Consider the following 13,277-nt stretch of genomic DNA (forward strand, 5'->3'; position numbering starts at 1 on the left):
CCAACCAGCTGATGTTGAGGCTGTTACCCACCGACCAGCTGATGTTGAGGCTGTTACCCACCGACCAGCTGATGTTACTGCTGTTACCCATTGACCAGCTGATGTTGTGGCTGTTACCCACCGACCAGCTGATGTTGAGGCTGTTACCCACCGACCAGCTGATGTTACTGCTGTTATCCACCGACCAGCTGATGTTGAGGCTGTTACCCACCAACCAGCTGATGTTACTGCTGTTACCCAGCGACCAGCTGATGTCACTGCTGTTCCAACCATGTTGTTTTTATGATTCTGGTTTCAGTGCACTCTTTTACATGCTGTCACTCTGCCATGCTGACCTGAGACGTGAGAAACAGTTTCCCTGTCCTGATGTGAACTGGTTTAGATGATGATGAAGCTGAGTGTTTACTGCTGTTACACAGACATGGTTTCTTCAATGAAGACTTCCAGCCTCTCACTGAGGATAGTAAAAGCAGGAACGTCTAAGTCAAAATCAGCTTTGCAATTGTAACCAACTCTGTGTGATCTCAGTAATCCTTCCTGCAGGACGCTGGTGTGGCCTCTAATATGCTGAAGAACAGCCGGTAATTGGCTTGGAGGTTAGTTTAATTGGGAACACCAAGTCAGGTCATATAATCAGGTTAATATGTTGGAAACTTTTTGTACTACAACGAGATAAGAGGATTAAAATGTATCTGTAGGAACATGACAAGAAGGAAGACGTGAAATAGACTGCTAAAAAATAATGTGTTGGATTATAACGGCTTCATTTTAAAGTTTATCTACTCCGCATAGCTGCTTTAACATGTTAGCATAGAATAAACCACTGCGTACACCATTATATTGTTTATTCATTTTAGGGTCACAGGAAAAGAAATTTGAAACAAACAGATTCTGTACAGAGTAACATACCAATCAGTTCAATTACTGTTCAATCCACTGACACAAAAACGCTGGGAGACAAAAAAAAAGCAGCACTTACAGTTTAATCATCTGTGGCAGATGTAAATAACGTTTAATCCTACTGTGGATTGATGGCTTGTGAGAGCTACACGTTGGCAACCTTACAAATACTCATGGCTTTCGCACTGAAATCCGTCTGTCTGCAGGACCACAGACACTTTTCTCTTCCTCATCTGCTCCTTTTATTCACTTTTTTTTAAAACAAAAAAGCAAATTCTTGACAAAAAATTAAATCGAAGCAATATAACGAAGAAAAAAAGAACAAAAACAAAGCAAAAATGCAGGAAAACGGCTATTTTTCATGTTGTTTTTATGTATATTCTGTTATTTCAAAATCAGCTTTGCAATAATGTTTTGAATGAGTTCAATTTTTATCAACAAACAATTTTAACTTCTGCAGCAACAATCATTAAAAAAGAGAGAGAACAGAAAAATGCTCACATGAATCGGGACAAAAATCTAAAGCTCCAATCAGACGAGAGATCAGGGACTGATCTGGATGCTGATCCAGATCAGAGACTTCCTCGCTCAGCCCAGAATCCAGACCAGGAGTCAGAGGATCCGTCACATCTCCCTCTGAATGACACGTCTGGTCTGAAATGTCGAGCTGTGACTTAAACATGTACAGCCTTCAGTGTGAGTGTTGGAAGCGTCAGGCACTATTTCCAAAACAACAGTCCTAACAGACTGAAACATGCAGACCAGCTGGGTCCACCAAGGGGTGGACCACCTCTTCCTGTCAGAACCACGGATCTGCTGACGCAGGCAGGTGCACGCTGGGAGGAAATCAGCAGCTCTGACCTGCAAACACGAGCCGCATCAGACTCTGAAGTCGCAGCAGGAACAGGAACAGACAGAACAGAACTCACCAGTAAAACCTTCGTTCCAGGAGGACAGCTCCACATGGCCTTCACATGACGGAACAAACTCCAGTCTGTAAAATCTTCCCGTTCCGGTTTTTAGCGTACCTGGAAGGAGAAGCGGCTCCATGAGGATTCAGATCTGGGACTGGAGGCCAGAATGTGCGCAGACGGCAGTACAAACCCGTTCAGGTTGGCAGGTTCTGAGTGGTACACGTGTTTCCCCTGCTCGGCGATGGTGGGGGCGTGGTGAGCGCCCACCTGGCTCTGGCTGGCCTTCAGCGGGTGGCAGTGGTTCTTCAGGTCCACCTGGCTCGGCGGCAGGGTCATGTGATGTGTCTCCTTGACGTTCCCGTTGACATCGGTCGCTTTGGGCTCTGGCTTGTCCACATCCAGACACTTGTGGACCTTAGTTGGTGAGGACACGTCAATGACTTTGATGTCCGGGACGCTGGCCCGCCTCAGGACCTGCTCCGTGTGGGCCAGGTGCAGCTTCTTCATGTGGTTGATGGCCACGGCAGCGTTGAAGGCTTGCTGTGGACACACAGCAGAAGCTGAGACCGGAGGCATCACCTACAGTACATGTTAGCACAAATTCAGCTGAAGCGTAGCAGGAAGGACTGTGGTGTGAGGGGTGCTTATTTCACCACAACACCAGGCCTCCTGTTGGCAGGGCCGGATTAAAAGTGCACAGGGCCCTGGGCCCAGAGTGTTCCAGGGCCCCCCTTCCCCACCGCGACATTGTGAAAATTGTGAATGATACAGTTGTGCTCATATGTATTCATCCCCTTTCATTTAAGAAAGGCTGAATTTACAAGTCACTCAAATAACTGGAGACTTAAAAAAGGAACAATAATTAAAAATGAGCAAAAATATAATTTAGTAATATAAGACACTGTTTTTTCATTTAATTGAGTTGAAGAAAGAAAAAAAAACCACAAACAAATGTGTCCTGGACAAATTAGACTTTTCTGTTGAAGAGTGGGACAAAATACCTGTCAACAGGTGCAGAAGTCTGACTGAGAGGAACAGAAAACACCTGACTGGAGCAGAAACATTAAAGGATTGTTCAACTAAATATTAGTTTATGACTGATGTAATCAATTATCTTATTTGTTTGCTTTTTTTAAAAAAAAATATTTCTATTGAACCAGAATTAGAAAATAATGTCATGATTTTCATAAAATTTTTATGTATTATTACTTTAGTCAATTTCAGCTTATTTTACAAGCAGCTGTTTTTTTTTTCCTTCTTTAATGAAAAAGTATGAATAAATATGAGCACAACTGTACACTGTAAAGCTAAATTTCTAACATCTCTCAGTTGTACCAATAGCTACACGCTGGACACTGTGGTGTAACTATCTGGCTTTTATGTACATTTTGTTTCATGTCCAAACTGCCGGTGTATGGCCTATGTGGGCCCATAATGCCCATTGGATAATTCAGCCTTGCTTGTGGGGCTTTGGGAAGGGAAGGTGGATATGTGGCAGCACTGCTGCTCAGTGGGAAAAGTAAGAATAAAACACACTTTTACTTCTGTCTCCAATAACACCAGAAAAATGAGCTTTTTTCTACTTTGAGGTCATTCTTGCCATTCTGAACATGACATAACTGTAGAAAAAATAAGTTTTTTTATTCGTTGTCATTGTGATTTTTCACTCTGCTCTGCAGCCCTGCTTGATGTCCCATCAGCTTCTTACTGATTGGCCTTAATCAGGAAGGATTTAGAGCGATGCCTAATTAATCTGCTATAAATGCGCTTCCCAGATCACCGCCTTGACCGACCTTCCACTTGGTCTGGGCGAAGTTCTTCTGGATCTGAACGCTGACGGAGTAGTAGATGTCCTGGCTCCGGGCGGTCTTCCCAATAATCCTGGAACAGAAACGGATGTTAGCTGGTCATTTTTCCCTCTGCAGAGACCTTCTGTGAAGTCCTTCAGAAAGCTCACCAGGGATGCCTGAGCGCCTGCTCTGTGGTGTAGCGCATGTTGGGATTCTTCTGCATCATGTTGCGGATGAAGTCCTTTGCTGCAGATCCGAATAACAGACGTCAGACTGCGGCGTGTAAATACCAAACTGGTCTATGTTTATGGTCATGAGGCTATAATTACCCGATTCAGAGATATCATCCCAGAAGGGCGAATCAAACTCGTACTGGGCCTTCATGATCTTGGCAAACAGTCTGGTCTCGGTCTCTTCATAAAACGGCGGATATCCGCAGAGTCTGCGATGAAAACATCCGCTTTAGCCAACATATTGTCACCAGTGTGGTGCAACTGGTGTCATACTGGGAGCAGGTACTTACAAGATGTACGCTATAACTCCGATCGACCAGCAGTCGACTGCCTTGCTGTACGGCTTCTGTGCAAGAACTTCAGGAGCTGAAAGTTCAAGTAAACATAGAAGCCAGAAGTTTAAACATCCTGACTGGTCAGTTTCCCGACATCATCACATGGAGACGCCGCTTCCTTACCGACGTATCCGGGAGTGCCGCAAGCTGTCGACATGATCCCGTTGTCGGCCATCTTCGACAGACCAAAGTCACTGATCATGATCTTGGAGTCTTCGTCCTGGCTGTAATAGAGGATGTTCTCCGGCTGGGAGGGACGAACAGACAGGAGAGCCGATCATTCAGGCTGCGGTGGAACACATCCTGATGTCTGCAGATTCAACTGGAGCTAATGGACGTTGTCCATACATACACACACACACACACACACACGCTACTGCTGCCATGTACTGACTGGTGGCCACGCTTAGGAAGGAAACAAGCATCTGATGCAAAATATAATCTGAACGGCTTCCTCTTTATAAGATTTAAATTACACAGACATGTAATCTTTACACTTAAGACACTTTTCTTCTCTGGCTTTTAACACCGACTGAGTTGTGTGGTCTTTTTATTTCATTTTATTAAACTATTTATTGTTTTATTTATTACCTATTTATTGTGATTGATTTGAAGTTTATTACTTTGTATTTATTGCTATTTCAGTAAAGTCCATATTTTAGTATTGTAACATTGTTTTTCTTATTCACTGTTTTATTTGTGCAGCACTTTGGGAACTTATAAAATAGAAATAAAGTGGACTGGATTGAGTTACATAGTACAACATAAATCATCCACAGGAAACCTGATTTTAGCAGTTTCACTGTTTTCTTTTAAAATGACAAATTAAGCTAAATAAATAAAAGAAATTAACAATATTTCCTTTTTAATACCATATATTTGACATTTCCAGGGTTTTTATGATGTTTTACGTCAAACAGGTAAATTTACAGCTTATTCCTGAAACTTTAGTGGTTCTGAAATAATAACTGTGTTATTACAGATGTTTTACAGTGCAGCTCAAGCAGAAGTTTAGTTAACTTTACGACTTTCTGAGCATCAGATGAATCAGAAGAGGACTAAAAAGTCTGGCCGTGGAGCCGCTGGAGGCCTACCTTCAGGTCGCGATGCACAATGCCGTTTTGGTGCAGATAGCTGACGGCCTCCAGCACCTGCTGGATCACTCTGCTGGCATCCTTCTCCGAATACATCCCCCGGTCCAGAATCCGGTCAAAGAGCTCTCCACCGGCAACCCTGATATGGAGATTCTGTTAAAATCTGATCTCAGGTCTGATTCTGATGTTCAGGTAATGAGAAGTGCAGGAACTCACAGCTGCATGATGAGGTAGTAATGAGTTGGACTTTCGTAGAAATCCTCCATCCCGATGACGTTCTCATGTTTGATCCTGTTGGGAAAAGAAACAAGTTCTGGTCCGCTGTTCCACCCAACAAGCACACACACACACACACACAGACGTGAAAGACGAGGAAGAGGATGAGGAAGAGGTACCTTCTCAACACAGCAATCTCATTTTCCAGGTTGATATCTCTCTTCTTCTTCTTCTTCACACACTTCATGGCAAAAGTCTTTCCGGTCTTCTTCTCCCTCACCATGTAAACTTCTGAGAACGCCCCACTGTTCAGAAAGACACATGCACGATGACCTATGCACTGAGAACATGATGCTTTTCTGAGGCGATCAAACCCCTGAGTTACTATTAAACGGGATTATTTTCAGTTGATGTGGTTAAGATGTTTCCCTGATGTGTGAAACACGAGTTTTACATCAACCCCTAACAAGCAAACAGGATTTCCTGCAGGCTCATTGCATCACGGCGGAGCGAAGCTTCCTGATGTAAACGTCTCAGAGAAGCTGACGGGATCTCGGAGGATTAGGTGCTCCCTTGCCAGAAGCTCATTATTCTGCTCGCTGCTGCTGTCCAGGACTCATGCTATCTTCAGCGCGCTCTGGGAACAGTTGTTCCACCGGCGGGATTAGCATCTTTATCCCTGACGCAACGGAAACTGCGGCCAGCTGAGCGCTCTGCGTGCAGACACGGAGTGTGTGCGGCCTTGACGGTCAGACGCCGTCCAGGTCAGGTCTCAGACAGGGCAGACCTGTCCAGAAGGTGACACACACACGTCTGCTGGTGGAACAACAACACAACTTCAGCCGTTTCCATTTCTACGGCCCAGTTTGCTGACTGCTGTCACATTTCCATATTTACCATAACATCCATCCAGAACAAACTGTCCAATCAGAGCGCACCAGGCTTCAGCTCCTTCCTGATCGTCAGCTGGGAAACCTGGCGTTTCATTTCTGCTCGGTGCAGTGATGCCGGTGGGAGCAGCTCTGTTTTCCTCTTCTGTTTACAGCGATGGAAACAGGAAAGCTGATTCAGAAAATGTGCTTCAGCATCATTTAGACTCCTAAATAAACCCCGAGGTTCCTCCGCTCCGCCTCGCCGGCGTCTGTTTGGGGAAATAAAGATAATTGCTTTGATATAATTGGTGATGTTCTGTCCTCATGGGGGCCTGGTCCCCCCCCCCCAACCGGCGCTGATGAGCAGCAACTTCAGCAGTTTCCACGCTGACAACACATTTCCAGCAGAGCATCATTAAAAACAACAGCAAGTCTTTCATTTCCAGATGAAATGATCGATTATTTGATTACTGAATGTTTTGTTTTATTTAAAAAGAAGAAAAATAAGAGTCTGTAATCAGATTAGTTCTGAACCTTTAGATTTAATTTGTATTATTGTCATTTTTCTTTTGTTTAGGAAAATTCTGTTTTGTTTTCTTGTAAACAAACTGTCAGGAAAATCAGATTAAATCCATAAATCAGTCGGTGTTGCTGTGACTTCACCAGAACTAGATGAGATTAGCAGATTAGCAGTCCAGCTGTGGAAAATATTAAACGTACTCACGTTCCCAACTCTTCCATGAAGTCAAAAACCTCCTGGATGTTTTCGGTGTTCTTCTTCCAGATGAAGTCAGACTCCTGGCGACCCATTTCTGCAGCTGCTCCAGCAGGGATTTCTTCTGGAGCCGAGGAGAAACAGAAACACACAGGAGTCACCGAGAAGCCAGAGGAGTGGAAGAGCTCCACGGCAAAACATAATCTGGGCTTCCTCATCATCATAATCTCAGCCAGACAGTCATTTGGGATTAATGAAGTCATGACAAAGCAGGTCTGGAGGTTGGCGAGTCTGCAGGAGGCCAGACAGAAAAAGGTTCAATCCAGACTGCAGAGACTGACCTGGTCTGGGCTCGAACCAGGACCGGACCAGCAGAAACGGATTCAACTGAAGGGATTTTATCTTAACTTCAACAACTTTTCCATTTTATGTCTGAAAAAAACCGTTTGAGGAATTAAATGTGCCGTGCTGAAGATGTGAATGGATCAGGGATCAGGACTGAATGACTGAGCCAATAATAAAACTGAAGAAGGATTAAGAGCACTTAAACTGAACAGGTTACCCAGTTTGCTTTCCTGCCCTCTTTTCTCTTATATAATGGATTAAGTGTTGATCTGCATCCTGACCCCTTCTCAGAGAACAGCCGGGAACAGATTACCGAAAATCTTAACTTGAAATGACACAAGAAAAACTTTTAAGCTCCTCTGAACAGAAAAAAGAGGAAAGTTATTAGTTTTTATGTATTTCCATACAAAGAAATAAAAATGTCAACAATGAAACGTAACATAAAGCAAAGATTATTCAAACACACTGAAGTCCTTCACCCTCAGCCATAAAACTAAACATTAAGCTCAAAAGAGACGCGTTTACTGTTAAATATTTATAAAGATGCACTTTCTACAGACAAACTGGGATCATTCTCCAGTTTAATGCAACTATTCATCTCCAAAACAATTTGTTTCCAAACTAAATCAGACTTTCAGGACATTTTAACTCACTTTTTCCTCCTCCTCTCTTTAAGGTTGTTTATCGTTTAGAGAACCGGAACTTTTAAAGTTTCCTGGTAAACAAAGTGGAACAATAATCCTGGTTATTGAGCAGAAATCTTCACCAAAAAGCCAGAAAAGACGAAGCACATCTCACAGATTCATTTCTCCAGCATGAGCCTGAAAGCAGCAACATGAGAACCTGACAGCACATCCTCATCATCTTCCTCCTCTGATCTCACCTGCAGCTCAGTCCAACCCAACCCAAACGGTCCTGATTCAGACAGACAGAGGTCTGCTCTGACAGAAAGCTCCTTCAGCATCACCATCAGACATGACAAACAGCCTCCAGCTTCAGACTTACCGAGAGACTCTGCGCTGCACGAGCTCTGCTCGGACTCTCCTGCCAAAAGCTCGGCGGTGTCTGGACAGCTCAGTCTGTCTGGGACGGAACAAATACCCGCTGTCAGGTCGGAGATTACAGCCGTGGAGGTGGCGGGGGGGCGGGGCTTACCGCGATGCGTCATTCATACGTGCACAGGTGTCGCCTGTCACGCGCACAAATATGAGGGAAAAACGCAAGCACGAACATGGCATGTAGTTTTTATTTGATTCGGAGCCTTTCAACAAAACAAATCAGTCACCCCCCCCCCCCCCCCCCCCCCCCCCATGTTTCATCAACAACATACATGGAGCACAAACAACATGTTAAATGTTGAAACAGACTTTTTCTTTATCATTTAATGGGAAATATGAGCTCATTTTTAATCCAGTGGCATCAACACATCTGTAAAACCATCAACACATCTGTAAAACAGCTGGAACAGGAGGAGGCTGGAAAAGTAACTGGTACAAATCAGAAACAACTGGGAAAGTGTTTGAGCACTGGTTAGGTTAACTAGTTAGGTTAACTGGTAACAGCTCAGTGACATGACTGGGTATAAATGTCTCTCAGATTTAAAGATAGACATGTTTTCACCAACTTGAGACAAACTCGGTCCAAAAATGTGGAAAATTTCCAGCAAAATGTTCCATAATACCTGTGATGGACTGGTGGCCTGGTGTACCTGCCTCTCACCCAGTGATCGCTGGGATAGACTCCAGATTCCCCGCGACTCTTAACTGGACTAGAAAAAAAGATGGATGGATGCATTTTCCTGAACATCCCACCAACTATGATATAAAAACATATTCAGATAATAAGGAGGAATCTCTGTGTGCAGGGGACAAGGCTGGATGCTGGCGATCTTGGTGTCCTCGTGCAGCACTGCATTAAAACCAGACATGATTGTCTACTGGAAACCAGTGCATTCTATTATTTATTTACTTTTTTTTAAAGCCGGGCTTGTAAATCACTTCACTGAGATTTAATTTTATACCTTTAACATGTTCTGTATACAAACTTTAATCCAACGTTGAAATAAAAACAAAAAAACACAAAAACAACAAATATTAACTGATTCTTTGGTCTTGCACACTTTAAATATGTAATGACTGAAATATTAGCTGGATTGATGCGTAGAATTCTTTCATAAATGTTAAACGGTGATAATCACAAGCATGAATGAAGACGTTCTAGCATTCTCTGCAAACACAAAACATATTCACGATGAAATAAGCAAAATAAAAAAAGCATCTTTAAACTGTGAAAATGAAGCTGCAGAGGAAGATGGTTGTCAGGTCGGCTGAATTAATGAGGTCAGCGTGCTGCAGCTTCAGGTTATCAGCACGTTGTGTTGACCAGACACCTTTAACAGGATTATTTATTAATCTGCATCACCTGCCACACGATGAACCATGCAAACATGACAGAGGGCACATACACAGTCCTGATAACACGATGGCGGTCTTCTGGTCACATGGTCAGCCCCTGTTCATTCCAAGATCATTCATTTATTGTATATTTGGAATGAAAAAAAAAAAGAACAAATGTAATAATTTCAGGGAGCATCAAACTCTGCAGTGTTCAGGATGTTTTTATGAGGTGTGACCTGCAAGTGGAGACAGAATAGAAAAAGCTGGTCAGGCTCGTTATGTTGTCATGGAAACCAGATGAAGAGGCTGTCATGGTCATCTTCTGTCTAAAAGCTCAAAGTGCAGATCAGATGCTTCTTTGTTGGTGTTTCGTCTTCGTTGCTGACGTGCAGGACTGACCAGGCTGATGAGGACTCGCTAAGCTGACTTGTTTATTAACAGGAACATTATTCAGGTTACAGACTGGAAGGCTTTTCTCTTCGGGCACATACCATAATACTTTGCGGTGGTCATGGACAACTGGGAACCAACCAGCATATGCAATCTAACTGTGGTGTGTTCAAATGCATGTAAGATAAAAGTTTTTCAGAATATTACAGCTGGATTGTTGGAACATGCGGCGATGCTGAAGGCTTCGCACAACGTTTTCCTTCATTAGGTTCTCAGTTTTGAGTGGATGGTGGCCATCAGTGGCCAAAATGCTTCTAGACATGAAGATGTTTTCATGTGTGAGTGGATCCAGCGGCATCAGACTGCACGAGACAGACATTGTGTATGTCCTGTTTTCTTCTATGGTCCTTTTAAGCCATTATTCATCCCAAAATGTCCTTTCAAACAGAGTTCTTGGCTCCCCTGAAAACAGAGGAGCTTCCTTGAACAAATTCAGCTGAGACTGAAAGGGGGGTCCGTAAAACGGTCCAGTTTGAGGTTACATTTCATTTTGACAGGGCTGGACACGTTAACACATGATTATACCATGGTCAGTGATAACTCTAACACCTGCTGGTATGCATTAGTTTTGTATAAACGTCTCTCTTTATTTACAGTCTATGGTATATATCCACACATAGTTCGGAGCCTCTGTAATGTCACCAGTACGTTTCTGAAGAGCTGAATCGAAGCTTATTGGACGGTTCCAACCATCGCCATCTTGGCAACATCATGTGTGTCGTCACTCCCAGAAAATACAAAAATGGGCAAAGAGCTGGAGCTGAGAAGGGGGGCTGTGAGCGTGGGGATGAATGACTGACATCTATCAAACTCCGAGCTAACAGGAGCTAACCAGCTAACAGAGGTAAGCGGGCTAAAGCTAACTCACGTTGTTAACCGGCTAAACCACGATTGTTCTGCGTTCCTCCTTCTTGTAGCGGGATATCTGGTACCTGTCAATCTAAAGGACACACCCCTAAATATGCTGAATTTCGAGATTAGCTAACTTTTAAATGGATGAGTTAGAAAAAAAAAAAATCACTCCCCCACAGTTGTCATGACAGTAAACCTGACTTATTAAACCGAAAATATTATTTTGAACCAGACCGTAAACATGTTTATTTCTGCTGTGAAGTTGGTCTTTTTAACATGGGAGTCTATGAAGATTCACTCTGTTCTGGAGCCCCTAGTGGATGAAGGGGGAACTGCTAGTTTTGAAACTTCTGCAAAGCTTCACTTTTAACAGCCTGAGGTTGCCTACTGGTAAAATCACTGTGATATTACTCCATCATGGGCATCACCATGGCAACGCGCTGGTTCACATCAGCTGGCTTTTGGTAGATGAATAAAAGAAACGTGCTGTACCCTGATAACTGTTGTTGTATATAAAAAGTACATTGAGGCTGAAATAAAATAGTTTATATACTTCAGCATATTTGAAAGTTTTACAAAACCAAAAATATACAAAAAAAAAGTATTTATTATAAGAGGTTTACTACGTGGGACCATGGAATAAGTGGAATAAACAACTCGGTTCGCGAGTCGTGATGTTCTAGACTCCGCATCGTGCGTTAAAACCGAGTAATACACGGCTCCTTGTCGCTCTATCCTTAATTATCACCTTAATGCATTTATTAAGTAACTCCTTTAATTATTTCATTGTGTAATAATGTTTTAATTTTTCAGATTTTTGACTGACTGGCTTTGAACAAAGAAACAACATGCAGAAAGCTGGCAGTCAAATGTTTGGGCCCCTGAGCCAGAGGGGGCCTCTGCCTCCATTTTTTGTCCTGCTGTGGGAGGTTACGAGCAAACAGTTATAGAGCGTCACACCTAATGATAAATATTCTAATTGTGAGCTTAAAAAGTACAAGAAGAGGATAAAGTGTTGTTGTAGACTTGGTTTTACCACTGTGAAAAGGCACCAATACACCACAAATCAGCTTCTCTGGCGGAAATAATGCCAAATTTGGATTTTTAAAGAAGCATCTGCAGTAACTTTGTTTCTGGACACATAATGAAGGCAGCTTAACATGTAAGGCTTGAAAATGATCTGAAACTTCATAAATAAGAGGATAAAGTTATTTTTGGTGGATTTGGTTCACTGCTGTGAATTATGTCTAAAAATATACATATCATGCTAAGATACTGTGAACTTCAGATGTTTTATGGCATGAGGAATAAACGTGTTGCTTATGCATGATTTTTCTGATTGCAGCAGCTGCATACAGCAGTTGCAGTATATTTTTGGCCTAGACCCAGGAATCAGTGAAGTAGTCTTAGTAATTAGTAGAGTAGTCTTAGGAATGAATAAAGTAGTCTCAGGAATCAGCTAAATTCTTTCAATAAGTAGCCTGAGGAATGAGGAATCAGTCTCTGCTTTCATACGACATCCTGTCTGCGAGGTTTGCCTGAAGAGGAGAAACGATGAGAAGCTCTGAAGTGGACGGTGACATTCTCCTGTTTTTCTTACATTCCCATTTACAGTCATCTTCAAATTTATTCGTACCCTTTCATTAAAGCAAAGGCTGGATGATCAGAGATGGAGTCAGACAGAGAGGAGGAAGCAAAAGAGCAAGCAAAGAGGTGAAGAAAAACATCAGCTGGATCATCCAGAGAAAGCTGTGAAGGTGTGGAGGATATATGTGTTCACAGAGGACTCCATCTGAATGAAAGCTCTACTGAAGCAGCATTCTGGTGAAACATATGCTAACGTGCTCTTCCTGGAGGTCCACGGTTATTCCAACAGAACGATGTCAGACCTCATTCTGTGTGGCCTTACAGTGAGTGTTTCACTGTCCTACCTACAGGCCACATCTGTGTCTGTCTGATGAACTGATCGGAGCGTCACGAACAGGGCCGGATTAAAAATGCACAGGCCCACTGCAACATTATGAATACTGTGAATGATACACTGTGAAACAACATTTCTAACATCTTTCAGCCAATGGTACTAATCGCAATACACGAGACACTGTTGTGTAACTGTCTTGCTTTTATGTACATTTTGTTTCATGTCCAAACTGCTGGTGTTCGCC

The 13,277-nt window shown here is 42.9% G+C and overlaps 1 protein-coding gene across 1 annotated transcript; it reads right to left on the reverse strand.

Annotated features, from left to right (window-relative positions):
• Positions 1-1,870: 1,870 nt before the first annotated feature.
• Positions 1,871-8,531, reverse strand: camk1gb (calcium/calmodulin-dependent protein kinase IGb; the record flags this gene model as incomplete). The annotated part of the gene is made up of 12 exons (XM_079239600.1): positions 8,399-8,531; positions 7,079-7,193; positions 5,662-5,787; positions 5,483-5,557; positions 5,267-5,405; positions 4,296-4,419; positions 4,128-4,203; positions 3,934-4,046; positions 3,772-3,850; positions 3,608-3,695; positions 2,005-2,354; positions 1,871-1,928 (listed from the first exon to the last, which is right to left on the reverse strand). Exons 2-12 carry the CDS (start codon positions 7,162-7,164, stop codon positions 1,871-1,873), a joined length of 1,314 nt encoding a protein of 437 aa, XP_079095726.1. The 5' UTR covers positions 7,165-7,193; positions 8,399-8,531.
• Positions 8,532-13,277: the final 4,746 nt, after the last annotated feature.

This window comes from Telmatherina bonti (assembly GCF_933228915.1).
Source record: "Telmatherina bonti genome assembly, chromosome: 4".
NCBI classification, from domain to species: domain Eukaryota; kingdom Metazoa; phylum Chordata; class Actinopteri; order Atheriniformes; family Telmatherinidae; genus Telmatherina; species Telmatherina bonti.